Source organism: Corythoichthys intestinalis, chromosome 7 (genome assembly GCF_030265065.1).
Source record: "Corythoichthys intestinalis isolate RoL2023-P3 chromosome 7, ASM3026506v1, whole genome shotgun sequence".
In the NCBI taxonomy this organism is placed as follows: domain Eukaryota; kingdom Metazoa; phylum Chordata; class Actinopteri; order Syngnathiformes; family Syngnathidae; genus Corythoichthys; species Corythoichthys intestinalis.
Window position 1 is genome coordinate 45,941,809 of NC_080401.1, and position 16,164 is coordinate 45,957,972.

The 16,164-nt window shown below is 39.4% G+C and overlaps 1 protein-coding gene across 1 annotated transcript in view; it reads right to left on the reverse strand.

Annotated features, from left to right (window-relative positions):
• LOC130918794 (guanine nucleotide-binding protein subunit alpha-11-like) overlaps positions 1 to 16,164 on the reverse strand; it is a 63,101-nt gene that overhangs the window by 21,524 nt on the left and 25,413 nt on the right. The window contains exons 3-6 of the mRNA XM_057840855.1: positions 7,106 to 7,290; positions 1,629 to 1,783; positions 879 to 1,007; positions 575 to 704 (exon numbers count right to left, since the gene is read on the reverse strand). Of these exons, the coding sequence (XP_057696838.1) occupies positions 575 to 704; positions 879 to 1,007; positions 1,629 to 1,783; positions 7,106 to 7,290 (599 nt within the window). The remainder of the gene's footprint in view (positions 1 to 574; positions 705 to 878; positions 1,008 to 1,628; positions 1,784 to 7,105; positions 7,291 to 16,164) is intronic.

Genomic DNA, 16,164 nt, shown 5'->3' on the forward strand with positions numbered 1-16,164 from the left:
ATTCTCTGCTCAGATTGGCTGAATTGAATGACAGCAGATCAAAATAGAATGAATGGAGTGCTCGTCCTCTCCGTGTGTGTGTGTTTTTGTGGAAGATTTTTTTAAAAATTACACAGTACAGTCTAATCGAGGTAGGGCGGGCACAGCAGTCTTTCAGGGCCGGCCCGGCTTCCTAATGCCCGCCGTCTAAGGCGCTAGTCACATAGTCTGTTCGAAAAATAATTTTCACGCATTATAAAAATGTCTTTTTTTCTGTTCGTTTCATTCATTTTTTTGTTTGTTTTATTGCTTTACAACTTTTATAGACAATGTTTTACCGGAAAATTCTTGATTTTAAAATCATATATCGTATAGGAAAGTCAGTTACATGCAATGACACTTTTCAGCCACCGGGGGGGCTGCCCCCCCCTGAAAATCCGCTTATGTTTTTTTTCATCAAGTTTGTTTGTGATTTAGTTATTTATGTTTTTATTAGTATTTGTTCAAATTCCGTTTAAGCAGTGGAACCAATTTGAAAAGTATCTAGTAATAACAAAAATCGGACAAAACCCATACGATACCTAACCCTACTCACAATGGTGTCTCTCTCCTCCAGAACCTGATCATACTCGCTGAGGGATGCCAGGAAGATGAGCGAAGTGACATTCTCAAAGCAGTGGATCCATTTCCGACGCTCTGATTTCTGGCCGCCCACGTCTACAATCCTGTCCGAGAATTGGCGGGGCACAACGTGTAGAAACAAAAAGAAGGGAGTTCAAGCTTACTAGGTGAGACTATTTGAACTGAAGCATTTTGTCCTACTGTGAAACACTGTGAGAACAATTCTGAGTGAAGTAGAAAGGTTTATTGTTATTGGGAGAATTTCTATTGTGCGCCACCTGAGTGTGATCTTATTGATGGTGAAGGAATAGTCGTGGATGCCGGTGGTGGGAAATCGCACCCTCAGCACGTCCTGTTCTGTGGGGATGTAGTCTGGCTCTGCAATGCGGTCCAGTTGGTTCATATAGCTGAAAGCACACAGACAGAGACAAAAAAAACCTGTCAATAAAAGCCATCAAATCTATGATACGGCTTCCCATCTGTGTGCTGAACAAACATAAGTGAGGAAAGTTGAGTGATGAAATAGCTGTGATTAAAAATACAAGAAGGCAGTACAGACAATGGCTTTATGGCCACCATTTGGACAAACACATACACACGCATTGCTTTGCAAACAGGAACATAGGAAGCAAACTGAGACACCGTGTTTAATCATTGGAAAAACCCCAAAGCCACTTAATCTTTCCGTGAAGTCTTTTTTTTTTTTTTTTTAATTATTATTTGATTTATTATTTTATTTAGACACTGAATGAAGGCTATGAAATGAGCACAGAGGGAACTACTGTACTGATCTTGATTTGTTTATTCTATTTATTATTAAGTGATGTGTCAACAAAATGTTTCTGAAAATATAATGACATTCTCTTGAATTTCCCTTCAATTAAGACAAAAAAAGAAATAATGATATTTAAGGGGATTTTGTATTATATTTTTATAGGCAGAGTTGAAGGTATTTTGAGCCATTGTCTTAATTTAGAAGTGTGAATCAAACGACTGAAACGATGTGGAAAATAAAACTTAGCACTTACTACTCCGTGGAGTCCAGCAGCTGGTACTCACAGCGTCGACTGTAGCAGACCCGTATGCCTGAGTCAGCCCAGAGGCGCCGGATGGCATCCACATAGTCTCGCTCCAGTTTGGTGACCTGGACTGTGTTGACAGTGTGGACCTTCCTGGCATAGAACTGCAACACAGTAAATAGGAAATGGACTTTCGCACGTTTCTTTACTATGATGAAGGAACTTAATAAAGCATTTTGTCTCCTTATTCGTTTACTCTTGAGGCAAGATCAAGAGCAACTGCACTACATATAATACTGTACTTTTAAAACATCCAGTACTTTTCTGGAAACCACAGTATAACTGTCACTCCCTATTTAAAAAGAGATATTTTTGGAAAAAATAGGGGCACATATCCAATTCAAAATGAGGCGGCTAAAGTCAACTGATGTTTTTCCCCAAATCCTATATCATGTACTATATGTTATATATAAACATATAGTCCTTCTAAAAAAATTTGTATATTGTGATAAAGTTCATTATGTAATGTACTGATAAACATTAGACTTTCATATATTTAAGATTCATTACACACAACTGAAATAGTTCAAGCCTTTTATTGTTTTAATATTGATGATTTTTGCAAAAAAGTTGAGAAAAAACAAAAATCCCTATCTTAAAAAAATTAGCATATCATGAAAAGGTACTCTAAAGAAGCTACTAACCTAATCATCTGAATCAACGAAATAACTCAAAACCCCTGGGAAAGATTCCTGAGGCTTTTAAAAACTCCCAGCCTGGTTCATTACTCAAAACCGCAATCATGGGCAAGACTGCCGACCTGACTGCTGTCCAGAAGGCCATCATTGATACCCTCAAGCAAGAGGCTAAGACACAGAAAGAAATTTCTGAGCGAATAGGCTGTTTCCTAGAGTGCTGTATCAAGGCACCTCAGTGGGAAGTCTGTGGGAAGGAAAAAGTGTGGCAGGAAACGCTGCACAACTAGAAGAGGTGACCGCACCCTGAGAAAGATTGTGAAGAAGGGCCGATTCCAGACCTTGGGGGACCTGCAGAAACAATGGACTAAGTCTGGAGTAGAAACATCCAGAGCCACCGTGCACAGGCGTGTGCTGGAAACGGGCTACAGGTGCCGCATTCCACAGATCAAGCCACTTTTGAACCTGAAACAGCGGCAGAAGCGACTGACCTGGGCTACAGAGAAGCAGCACTGGACTGTTGCTCAGTGGTCTAAAGTACTTTTGTCAGATGAAAGCAAATTTTGCATGTCATTCGGAAATCAAGGTGCCAGAGTTTGGAGGAAGACTGGGAGAAGGAAATGCCAAAAGTCCAGTGTCAAGTACCCACAGTCAGTGATGGTCTGGGGTGTCAGCTGCTGGTGTTGGTCTACTGCAGGGGTGCCCAATCCCAGTCCTCGAGAGCCCCTATCCAGCTTGTTTTCCATGTCTCCCTCCTCTAACACACCTGAATCAACTCATCAGGATCGTTATCAGGCTGCTGTAGAGCTTGCTGATGAGCTGATCATTTGATTCAGGTGTGTTAAAGGAGGGAGACACGGAAAACAAGCTGGATAGGGGCTCTCGAGGACCGGGATTGGGCACCCCTGGTCTACTGTGTTTTATCAAGGGCAGGGTCAATGTAGCTAGCTATCAGATTTTGGAGCACTTCATGCTTCCATCTGCTGAAAAGCTTTATGGAGAGGAAGATTTCATTTTTCAGCATGACCTGGCACCTGCTCACAGTGCCAAAACTACTGGTAAATGGTTTACTGACCATGGCATTACTGTGCTCAGTTGACCTGCCATCTCTCCTGACCTGGACCTCATAGAGAATCTGGGATATTGTGAAGAGGAAGTTAAGAGACAGCAGACCCAACACTGTGATTGAGCTTAAGGCCGCTATCGAAGCATCCTGGGCCTCCATAACACCTCAGCAGTGCCACAGGCTGATTGCCTCTATGCCACGCCGCATTGAAACTGTCATTTCTGCAAAAGGATTCCCGACCAAGTATTGAGTGCATAGCTGATATAATTAATTGAAGGTTGACTTTTTTTGTGTTAAAAAACACTTATTTGTATTGGTCGGATGAAATATGCTAATTTTTTGAGATAGGGATTTTTGGGTTTTCTTGACTTTTTTGCCAAAATCATCAATATTAAAACAATAAAAAGGCTTGAACTACTTTAGTTGTGTGTAATGAATCTAAAATATATGAAAGTCTAATGTTTATCAGTACATTACAGAAAATAATGAACTTTATCACGATATGCTAATTTTTTGAGAAGGACTTGTTTATGTGCGTCGATGCGACCGTATGTCTAGGTACCAATGTTCCCTCTAAGCTGCGCGTGTGCGCAGTCGCGCACTGCTTGCACATACTCAGCGCACAAGAAAATCTATGCAACGCACAAAATAAAATTCAACGGAAACGTATTGTAGCATCACTATCAGCGCCGCAGTGATGTGTCAGCGCGACAGTCCTATTGGTGCGTTCGATACGGCAACATGACGCTCCTATTGGTGTGTTGAATACGCCAACGCGAGGCTCCCATTGGTGGTGAAAAGTGAGCTTGACTCCTGTGCTGATTTACTGAAGGAACATTTCAAGTTCAACTTTTCAAGCGCTACAGTATTAATTAATATCTAATTTTAAAACTGATTATATTCTGAACTATACTGTATTTCTGTGTTTTTGTGCATGCTCAAAATAAAAAAGCATCATCATCATCATACAAGAATCTGCACTGAAAGATTTCAGTTGGGTTCTAAAAGGTATTAAAGAGTGATGAAATTGCCAAATTAAAGGCCATCAAAAGTATTAAATTTAGTTTTAGAGGCATCTTTTTAAATCAGTATTTAGATATTCATAGATCAATCAGATATTAGATAAATATAGAGTCTTATTTTGGCTGAGATTCTGTTAATGTTTACGTTAGACTGGGTTTAGTAAATAAACAAAGATTTTCCTAATTTGTATGTTTGATTATAATGTCATATTCAGTAGTCAGTTCACTCTCTGTGTCAGTTTACCAGCGAGGGTGTCATATTATACTGTATATTATAGTATTATATTTCATATATAGTGTCATACATGTCAAAATGCGTACGGATGTTTCAAAGGTCCCTGATTAATACTTGACAAAAGTTTAAAACAACACTAGGTAATTGTTCAGTTTTGGTCGATTTTAGCGACGCAGGTGGACAAAAGCGTTAGTGTTTTGCCTTAACCCTTTAACACCTAAGCCTATATTGGCCGAATTTGCATACATTTGTTGTTGCCTTTGTATTTCAAAGAAAAAAATGTTTACAATGGCCAAGTTGGGTCCCTTTTTTCAGGACACCTAATTATAATCCACATTTTGGACCCAAAAAGCCAAAAAAATCCCAAAATCTTTTTTCAAAATTTGTAATGTTGACGTCCCATTGACAACCAAACATGCTCGACCAACCGTTTTGAAGCTTGATAATACTTATTCAACTTGTTAGGATAAACATTCGATAGAAAAAAATAAGATTAAATAGTTTTATGTTTGACAATTCAACACAAAAAGCAGGTATGGTCATAGGCTTTTTTGGCCTTTACACATACTATGGTCAAAACAGGTTATATACAGTGCAAAATAGTGAGAAAAAAGATTATATATATCATCTAACACAAAAAGGGTTTGGAGGATATCTCTTTGTGAAGTTAGGTGTTGTACACATCACCTTATGAAAAGTATATACGTACATGCAATCAAGCTTCTCGAACACACATCTACATAAAATTGAAAAGATTATAGTGAAGAAAAAATATATATAACATTGAAAAAAAAGTATTTTCAAAAATACTGGCAAGTAGTTCAATTCACTTCAATTTTTTCAGACATGCGACCCAATAAAGGTTTTTTTTTTTTTTTTTTTGCGCACTCAATAAAGCTTCTTCTTGAACAGGTCAGGGAGCTGCGTCACACACGTCACACTGCCTACTCTTTCGCCGTTTGCGCGCTGCTGTCACTTCTAATCGCCGAGACGGCGACTCATTCAAAGAAAACAATGACAAACACAGCTCATCTTCTTCCTTGAGTTAATGAAATAATGCATTAGCTTGCGCTAAATGTAGTTTTAGATTCATTCTGCACGTTTCAAAGTCGCTCGCTCAAACCAACCGGCCATTGCTTGCTTGGCATGCCTCCCTTTCATTAGTTGGCACCTCGCTCGGAAATTTATTAAAAATGATCACATTCGGTTCGTCGGAAATTTATGAAAAATGATCACATTCAGTTCGTCTTTCTTGACATCACAACGGCTGTTGGGATATGTAGTCTTTTGTGCTGCTTTCGGTTTTGAAAAAGGACAAGAAATGATGGAAATATGGAGATAAACACATGGTCCATGCAGCGTTTTAATGCATATTTATGAGTGCAATAAAAATATAAAATTCAAATGACATTATCTCCCGTTTTTCTTGGTCGATTGACTTCAAATAAAAACTGGTGTGGACATCAACTTCCGCACTTTCAAACAAGACCAACCAGCAGCACGTGGGTTACGTAATTACAGCGTGACCAAGCTTCAAAGACGATATGCGTAAACGCGTCGCTGCCGACACGTTCGGTGTTAAAGGGTTAAGGAAGACTGTTTCCCATGAGAACCAGGGCATAGTGTCGTAAATCCCGATCTCTCGGTCGCTAGCGGATGGATTAAATGACATTTTTGTTTCCAGCGGCGGTATGAAGGATTAATAGTAATGAGGTAATGAATCCAGTTGTGGATAAACAATAGCATATGACAATGTTGAATGTCTGAAAAGTTTTGGTTTTGTTCTGTATTCCCCTACCGGCCCTCCGACCCCCTCACCTAAACTCGTCAGCGCTGATGAGTTCGATTAAGGGGGAGGGAGCGGGGGGGTCATGCCAGCGGGTGAAAGCCGGGCCAATGTTTATTCTTAAGTGTCCTTTTATCCTGTTAGCTTCCCTTCATCTTTTTTGTCCCCTCGGACAAAACCTTTTGTCTCTTTTGTTGCTCTGCCATCTTTGCAGAGTTCATGTTCGTATCGACTTCCGTATTAATAACGAATAGGGGAAGGGGGAAGTGAAGAATGGAGTAAAGCGGTCAGCACATTTGTAGTTTTTATGTGCGGCAGGTTCCCTGCCACCCTCTTCAAAGTTAATTTGTGCCATTGAAAGGAATACAGACCCCCTCAAGATGTAAAAGAGGAGTCATTCAACTAGTTGTCAGCCGACATATCATCACAAATATTATGAAAGTATTTTATAAAGGTTGAAAAGTTACCTAATGTTGCTTTAACTGGTATACCATTTAACTTAAGGATTTCTGTATAAACCCTGGTGAGTAAATTTGCTTAGTGTAGAGAATTGCAACTGGTTGTGCTCATAATTGACCTTGTTTACATCTATTTGGAAAGCAGAGGGAGCCAGGTGGGCGTACTTTCTTGTCAGAGATCGAGCAAACACGAATACAGTGTCTGCGTATGTTGGCGAACGTACCTCGTTATCGGGGTTGGAGTAAGGAATTCTTAGCGTGGTCATGGCTGCTGTCATGGCCTTGATCGCTGTAAAAATGTTCTGGAAGACGCATTTAGCAAATTCTTTCCTGTCATCCGCTGAGAAGCCCCGGCCGTGGATGATTCTCATTTGGCGGATGAAGGTGGTTTTTCCACTCTCACCAGTTCCTGAAAAATCATTGATACTAATGTTTAATTATGTACATTGTAGGTTGGTACTGTCAGGAAAATTCCATTTTGAACTCCAAGACAAGTGTTAACTCGATAGCTCGATGAGAAATGAATCAACACAGCCAAGGATTGCCTGCTTCGAAGACTTTATAGAACACAACATATATATATCCAGGGTACAATGGTGTGCTCCAGCCAGATGCTGTGAACACGCAGGAGTACAAAGGAGTACAATAGAGGCTGGACATTTACACTGCTCAAAGGGCGTTACCTAAGGATGATTACTGTGAAACAGAAGTGAAACTTATTACAGCCCAACCTGGGGATTTTCCACAGAAAAACATCATGAGTTATGACCTTGGAAACTTAGCCGTAGCTGGCACGAGAGGGAGTAAAATCAGATAAGGCAGTCGACAGAAATTCTTTGTATTATGTTCAAAGAAATATGTGTGGATACAGCCTCACAAATGAATATAGTATCAGAGCAGTTATGTGTTTTATAAGCATGAATAAACTATTCTTTCACAGGTACTAAACAGAAATATGGCATTATTCTGATATATGTGCTGAATACTTGGTCTTGAATTAACACTCAAATATTTAAGGAAACAATATGGATTCATTCTATTAAGATATTTTAGGGCCACGCTGGAAAAAAACAAATGTATACAATATAGATTACAACAATAAAGTGAAATTTCTGGTAATTAAACTCCCTTTTTTTAACTCCCTTTTTAACTAAAAATAAATATACCGGCATTTTTTTTTTTGTTCAAGACAAAAAAAGAAAAACAACCTCTAACCCCCCAACGTCCTAAAAAATCCCCCCAAAATATTTATTTACTTTTTATTCTGACTCTTTTTTTTTTTTTTTTTTTAATTAATATTAATATTTTTATTATTATTATAATATTATGTTGGTTTTTTTCCCTAAACAAAAATGTGAAAAAGACCTTCTCATTAAAAAAAAACCTAACAAAAAGTACTTTCTCATTAAAAAAAAAAAAAAAAAAAGATTAAAATGGCTAATTGATTAGGAAAACTTGACAAAAAAGCTCCTTTCATATAAAAGTATCAGTCGTGTCATATTTGTCATACATTTAATAAAAAGAAGACCTCGTGTAAATCACAACATTTTAACTTCACGGAAAATTAGAACATTTTATTGAAATATTCACATTTTTTTTAGCTTGGAAAAAATAAGAAGAAAAACAAGATAATTCTTGTGAGGTTACGACATATTTCGCTCGTGTTAATCCCCCTTTTTAGATTTTCTGGGTAACACGCAACAGATAAAGGCAGGATACCCAAAAAAACCTTGACAAAATCCAGCAGATCATTCTTTTGAATATTGGAATGTTAGGTAGCCCTACTAGCAGGGTGTGTCATTCTTCCACAACACAATGACATGTGAAACTACTAGGTTTTAGACAGATACTGCCAATTATGACATCACTGCTATTCTTATGCAAACATTACAAGCATGAGTTTTTCATCAACTTCAATCCTCTCAGTATAAAATGATTATAATTGTACAAGTTGTACAATTGAGAGTGACATCATGCTTAGCTAAGAGGAAATCAAAACAAAAGTAAGGTTGCCCGTACGTAAACAAACACTACATTCTTAGGATAGGCGACGTTTAAAATTTTTCTAAATGATCTATAACACGTTCAGTGTCAAACTACTACTTTGGCTAGATAGTTGGAATAGACCATGCCAACCCTAATTTTGTAGGTGAAAACGTTAAAGTGCCTATGACAGCAAAAAGCATGTTTATTTCATATTTCACGCGGTATTTTATGTTCCTGAATGAAATGGACCGCTTGGATGTGTGTGGAAGCAAGCGATATATTCAATTTTTTTAATCTCATGCCATGAAAATGAATGAGGAAGAAGGTGAATGTGACGTCAGCGGAAGAGATTATATTCCCTATATGCCATACTATTGTAAACAGAAGGACTGCAGATTCAACTGATTTTGCAGATTAATTCGTTTGTTTTTCGCATCACGCCAGCCCAATGTGCTGCAGACCTTTGTTGCTGCACCAAGGAAAGGCGTGTGACCCTTTTTGTGATTTAAAAAGATCCTGTTCACCACAAAGAATGGGCAAAACAAGTCCGACAACCGTGGGACCATTGGACGGACGAGGAAGTGAGTAAGCTACGTGTTTTATATTATGCCAGATACTGGGATCATGGCTCACATTTTAATGAGGAGTGGCTTGCATTTTGTGGGTGACAATGCTCCCTGTTCACTGAGAAGGTGGGAGTGGCCGCCTCCCTCGGTCGATGACTGGCGGCTTGTCGCACAGCATGGTGGCCAGCTCATTAGTGCCCGTGGCCGGGCAGCTACGCCCTCTCGTCTGCGGTTCTCCATTGTGTAGAGCTGTGGTTCTTAACCTGGGTTTGATTGAATCCTAGGGGTAAGTAAGTCTAAGGCAGACATGTCCAAAGTCTGGCCCGGGGGCCAAATGCGGCCCGTGGTCAAATTTCATCAGGCCCCCAGCACCTGTCAAAAAATCAATAACGTCTGGCCTGCACACAGACTTAATAAATTGGTCAGCAGTACTGCTACCAGCATATGAACTAGCTTACATACTAAATTTACCCACTAAAAAGCAGCAGCACTCTAAGCAAAATTATCCTGTGTGACCCTTTACTTCCAATTTTCTAAAATGGCGACAATCAACAAAAAAAAGAAAGTTGACAACAACTGTGTCTGCCTCATTTGCAGAGATAGTCACTGTTTTTAAAGAGTTCAATGTTAGGCGATATTACCAAACAAGACTCACTGACATGTACGACAAATTTACAGGGAAGATACGCAGCGAAGCGAATTGAAGCAACTTGAAGCTAGTTTAATTTCACAGCAGCAGTATTTCGCAAGAGCCCAAGAGTCGAAAGAGAATGCAACAAAGGCTAGTTGCGAGATTGTTGAAATTATTATTAAAAAAAAAATAATAATAAAGCAAATGTGACACACAGAATGGCTTGCTAAAATTTGCTTAAATATATTGTTCTACGTAAAGGACATCAGCCAAGGTCGGCCCCCCACATTTTTACCGCACCAAATCTGGCCCACTTTGCAAAAAGTTTGGACACCCCTGGTCTAAGGGGTTCGGCGAAGGTAAAGAAATGCAGAGCCCTATTTTCGTAAACTGATTAAATCTAAGCAAAGTGGCTTTTTAGACCAGGTTTTGCTCCCAATTTACAGGCTTAATCAATTTCTTTTAACCGCCAGTCCTCGATCTGATGGGAGGAGGAACTGGTTTGCTCAGTGGAAGGTTGACTCACACTTGGTATGAGGGAATACAATAGACCAATGGGCGGCGATGTCTCAAATTTTGGCCTGTTTATAAAACATTCTGTCAATATGAGAATATTTTTTTAACGGGAATTTGCTAAATGATTAGCTTGCTAGCGTAGATATTTCAGTTTTGAATTGGAAAAAAATTGCTTTATTATCTCATTCCGAAGGGTTCGGTGAATTCACACATTAAGATGGTTGGGTTCGGTACCATTAAATCTAAGCAAAGTGGCTTTTTAGACCAGGTTTTACTCCAATTTAAAGGCTTAATCCAGGGGTGTCCAAACTTTTTGCAAAGGGGGCCAGATTTGGTGTGTTAAAAATGTGGGGGGCCGACCTTGGCTGAGTACCTTTACGTAGAATAATATATTTAAGCAAATTTTAGCAAGCCATTCTGTGTGTCACATTTGCTTCATTATTTTTTTAAATTAATAATTTGAACTATCTCGCAACTAGCCTTGTGGCGTTCTCTTTCGACTCTCGGGCTCTTGTGAAATACTGCTGCTGTGAAATTAAACTATCTTCAAGTTGCTTCAATTTCTCACTGCATATATTCCCTGTAATCTTGTCGTACATATCAGCGTGTGTTGTTTGGTAATATCGCCTCACATTGAACTCTTTAAAAACAGCGACTGTCTCTTTGCAAATGAGGCAGACGCAATTGTTGCGTATTCTAGTGAAGAAATAGTCCAATTACCACCTATCCTTGAAGCGTCGGCCTTTCACAGTCAACTTTTTTTGTTGATTGTCGCCATTTCAGAAAATTGGGAGTAAAGGGTCACACGGGGTAATGTTGCTTAGAGTGCTGCTGCCTTTTAGTGGGTAAATGAGGAGCAGCATTTAGTGTGTAAGCTGCTTTATATGCTGGTGGCAGTACTGCTGACCAATTAAGTCTGTGTGCGGGCCAGATGTTATTGATTTTATGACAGAGGCTGGGGGCCGGATGAAATTTGACCACGGGCCGCATTTGGCCCCCGGGCCGGACTTTGGACATGTCTGGCTTAATCCATTTCTTTTAACCGCCAGTCCTCAATCATATGGGAGTAGGAACTGGTTTGCTCAGTGGAGAGTTGACTCACTCTTAGTATGAGGGAATACAACAGACCAAAGGCCAGCGATGTCTCAAATTTTGACCTGTTTATACAACATGCCGTCAGTATGAGAATATTTTTTCAACGGGATTTTGCTAAAGGATTTTCTTGCTAGCCTAGATATATCGGTTTTGAATTTGAAAAAAATTGCTTTATTAATTCCGAAGGGTACGGTGAATCCACACTTTAAACTTGTTGGGTTCGGTACCATTAGCAAGGTTGAAAACCACTGGTGTAGAGACTTCCACTCATCTCGGCCCTCTTCGTGTGCTCGCCGAGAGAGCGCTGTCCTCGGCTTGGGCTCGGGCAGCCACGCGCTCTGACGTCGACCGGTTTGTCCACCCATAATGCGCCATTTTCAGTGTTCATTCCCCTGCTGCGGCCCCGGCAGACAGTGCTCATCGCTGGGGACGCAGCAGGGAACGACGAACCGAAACTTGCTCGCCGCCGAGTGCTGGCCGATCGGTGAAGACAATCGCCCCGTTGCCGTTTGTGACATAAGTCGGGGTAGTTTTGTGGGATTTTTCGTGTTCGAAAGGCGAGGAAGAGTCTTGGAAGACCCACTCTGTTCGGGTTAGCATGTAGCTCTGACCCCTCCTGTCTTGTTTACGCTCTTTCCTCCGTCTCCGAGTCCGGCAGGGAAATGACAAGAGCCAGTCTAATCAGGAGGTTTAAGAAGTCAGTAGTTTTGACCATTATGCAGTAATTTAGCTCTGTCGTACTGAATAAATGCATTTTTATTATTTCATATTCCATTTAGCACAAGACTGTCATTTGTTATGACCATACAATTTATTTAGCAATTGGGGTAAAAACCAGTGTTGTTAATAACAGCGTTAGAATATAACGGCGTTATTTTTTTCAGTAGTGAGTAATCTAATTAATTACTTTTCTCATCTTGGCAACGCCGTTACTATTACTAAGGATGGATATGCGTGCGTTACTATGCGTTGCTATATTGGTTGAATGACGCGATAAAAGTCTGAGGGAGACGGACTCACCGAGACGACAGAGCAGAGCAGGAGTGGGGAGGAGGCAAAAAAGTTGTGTCGCCGAGCAAACGCAATGCTAGGTGGCTCCAATAATACCTGACTGTAGCCGATAGCCTACAGACTACGGCCACATGATATGGTAGATATGGTAGACATGGTAGATATCACATATATATATATATATATATATATATATATATATATAGAGAGAGAGAGAGAGAGAGAGAGAGAGAGAGAGAGAGAGAGAGAGAGAGAGAGAGAGAGCTAGATGCGAAATGACAGACACGGGGGCGTTAGCAACATGTACAGTATAGGAACTAGATGCGTTAGTAAACAGCCGCCATCTTAAAGCAGTAGACTTCTTAGGAAGGCTCTGTTGTACAGAACCTTCCTAGCGAACCTAAGTAACTTTTTATCTAAGATACTCCTAAATTGGCAAAATCTTGACTTGAATCTGTCTTTAAATGATGAAATGGTTTTAAAACTTCCACATGTCCAAAGTAGACAGAAGGGAACTAATGCAATAATGGGAGCAATTTTAACCATTTTTAACGGTTGATTCAGGGTAAAGGGTAAATCAGGGTAAAGAATTGGGCTAGGGCCAATTGTCCCAAAAAGCCTTTACACTTCACATAGTGTGACCTAAGTTTTTTTTGTGTGTTTTTTTTTTTTTTTTTTTTTTTTGAGGAAAAAAAAAACATGAAAATTATCACCAGTTACTTAGTCAAGTAACTAATTACTCTTACATTCAGGTAACTGAGTTACTAACACAATTACTTTTTGGGAGAAATAATTTGTAACTATAATTGATTACTTTTTTGAAGTAAGATTAACAACAATGGAAAAAAACTTACATCCTGTAAAAATATTGGAGTAGAGAGATTAAAAACAATGATGACATTTTGCAGTCTGCTCTGTCACATTTTTTCTCATTCTGAATCTTCCTCCTCCATTGGGCTGAATTCTAAATCCGCTGAAATCGCTGCTCCGCTGACGTCATCACCCAGATGGAGGCGCCAGAGCGCTATAATGACAGGAGGAGCTAAACGGCAGATTAAAAGACTCATTTCTCGTGATCTGCTCTTTGCCAAATCGTTGTATATGTTGAATTGTCTCAAAATATAATTTTAATTTACATAATAATGCTATTTAAGATTTTTTATGGTCACATATGGTCACAACGTTGACAGGCACTGAAGAATTAAACCAAAAAAAAGGACTGGACTGGCCTATTTTATTACAGCGACATCTTGGCCCAATTCGAGCTTACTTAAAACATTGCTAGTACAGTTAATATACGTTCTACAAGTATTATGGGGAAAGTTCTACTTAGTAACAGATTAATCAAGTAATCTGAAATTATTACTAATCTATGTTGATTTAAAAATCATTATTGATTAAAGGATCTAATCAACTTCACAGAAGATTTTGTATTGGTGTTAAAGAACAGGCCAGCTGAATGCACAGAAGGTGAGTTGGACTGTCAACACAATATACTGTATACGACCTAAACGAAATAAAGAGATACATTTATGGTCAGGCAAAGATACCGTGGTTAACACAATAGTAAATCATCACCGCTAGCTCCACCCAGTTCAAATGGCACTGAAACATGATCATTCACTGCCACCTTTCCCACTTCAAATGGATGAAAGGGTCTATTGCCATCAATTGTAGCCTAATCTGCAGCCCCATTTTGCCACTCGAAAGTCATCCATCGAGGTAGAAAGAACGCCTGTAGGTTTGTTTTACTAGTCTGGTGGCTTCCTTCTTAAAAGCGTTCATAATCTGGGCCATTCTTTACATACCCGCACGTGCACAGATACTTGGCATACTTTCTTCTTCTGTTGGGCCACCAAACAGGCCAGGCTACACAAATGACACAAAGATGTCAAACTTGTTCTGAACACAGGCCACATGGTAGCTATGGTAGCCTTCAGCCGGTCTGAGGAAGCCAAATAACATGTATGAGAAAAAAAAACACCAATCACGGTTCAGTTTGCATGACTTCATGTGGGATCATTATATAAAACAAATGTCCTTTGTTTTGGGTAAACAGCAAAATGTTTAATGACATTTAAGATGAGATGATAGTTAATGCTAATCCTTTAGGCACAACTTCAAAGAGTAGGAAGAGTGGATTCCAAGATCATTCGACCTCCATCATATTGTTAAGTGCTCAACAAATGTCTTTCCAGTATTGCAATATTTTGGGACAGAGCCAAATTGTATGTATGGGAGTCATTGGCATAGGTTTGGTCTCTACATTGGAAGGGACGATATTACAGCATAAACTGCATGTACAGTTTTTGCTGGGGACGGGACATTTATAAGACTAAACAGACTGGGTGAATGGGGGTCAGGCAGGGGCATTACCGGGGGACAGTGCCCACCCACGGACACGCTGTGTCCACCCAAAGAAAGCTGGATGTAGTACAAACGGCAGTCTGGGCACTGCGTATGGTATCCCATTCATATACCGTATTTTTCGGATTATAAGTCGCACCTGAGTATAAGTCGCACCAGCCATAAAATGCCCAACGAAGAGGAAAAAAACATATGTCGCACCGGAGTATAAGTCGCATTTTGGGGGAAATTAACTTGATAAAATCCAACACATTGAACAGATATGTCATCTTGAAAGGCAATTTAAAATAAAAACACAATAGAGAACAACATGCTGAATAAGTGTACAGTATGATAATTAGAGCTGGGGATCTTTGGGCACCTAACGATTAGATTACGATTACGATTCAGAGGCTCTGATTCGATTATAAAACGATTATTGATGCACCCCCCTCCTTTTTTTTTTCTTTTTTTTTTTTTTTATGTTTTGTACATTAGTTCCAATATTGTTAAAAAATACTCTCAGGCTAAACCACACTACTATTTCAGTATCAAGTTAACATATAGCAGTAAACAAATATACAAAAATAACATAAAAAAAAAACTCCAGTCCCCATTCTGTATCAGCAGCTTTAAACTACATTCAATTAATTTAATGTTGTGAATCAACCGTTAAATTTGTTAAAATTGCTCCCGTTATTCCATAATTTCCCTTTTGTCTACTTTCGACATGTGAAAGTTACTTTCGACATGTGAAAGTTTTAAAACTATTTTAAAGATAGATTCAAGTCAATATTTTACCGATTTAGGAGTATTTTGGATAAAAAGTTAATTAGGTTTGCTTGGAAGGTTCGATACAACAGCCTTGCAGGGAAGTGTACTGCATTAATATGGCGGCTTTTACTAACGCCCGCATCTAGCTTTTTGTAGATGTGCTGCTAACACTACCAAATCTATACTGCATCTAGCCCTATATAAATGATATCCACCGTAACATTATATGGATGTACTTTGTAGCAGCTTTTCGGCAGCAGTCAGGTATGTTGTTGTGTTTTTTTATCTCGTTGCATGAGTTGAGCTAGAGCCGTGAGTTGAGCATTGGCATTACCCGAGGGGCCGGGTAATGAGAAGC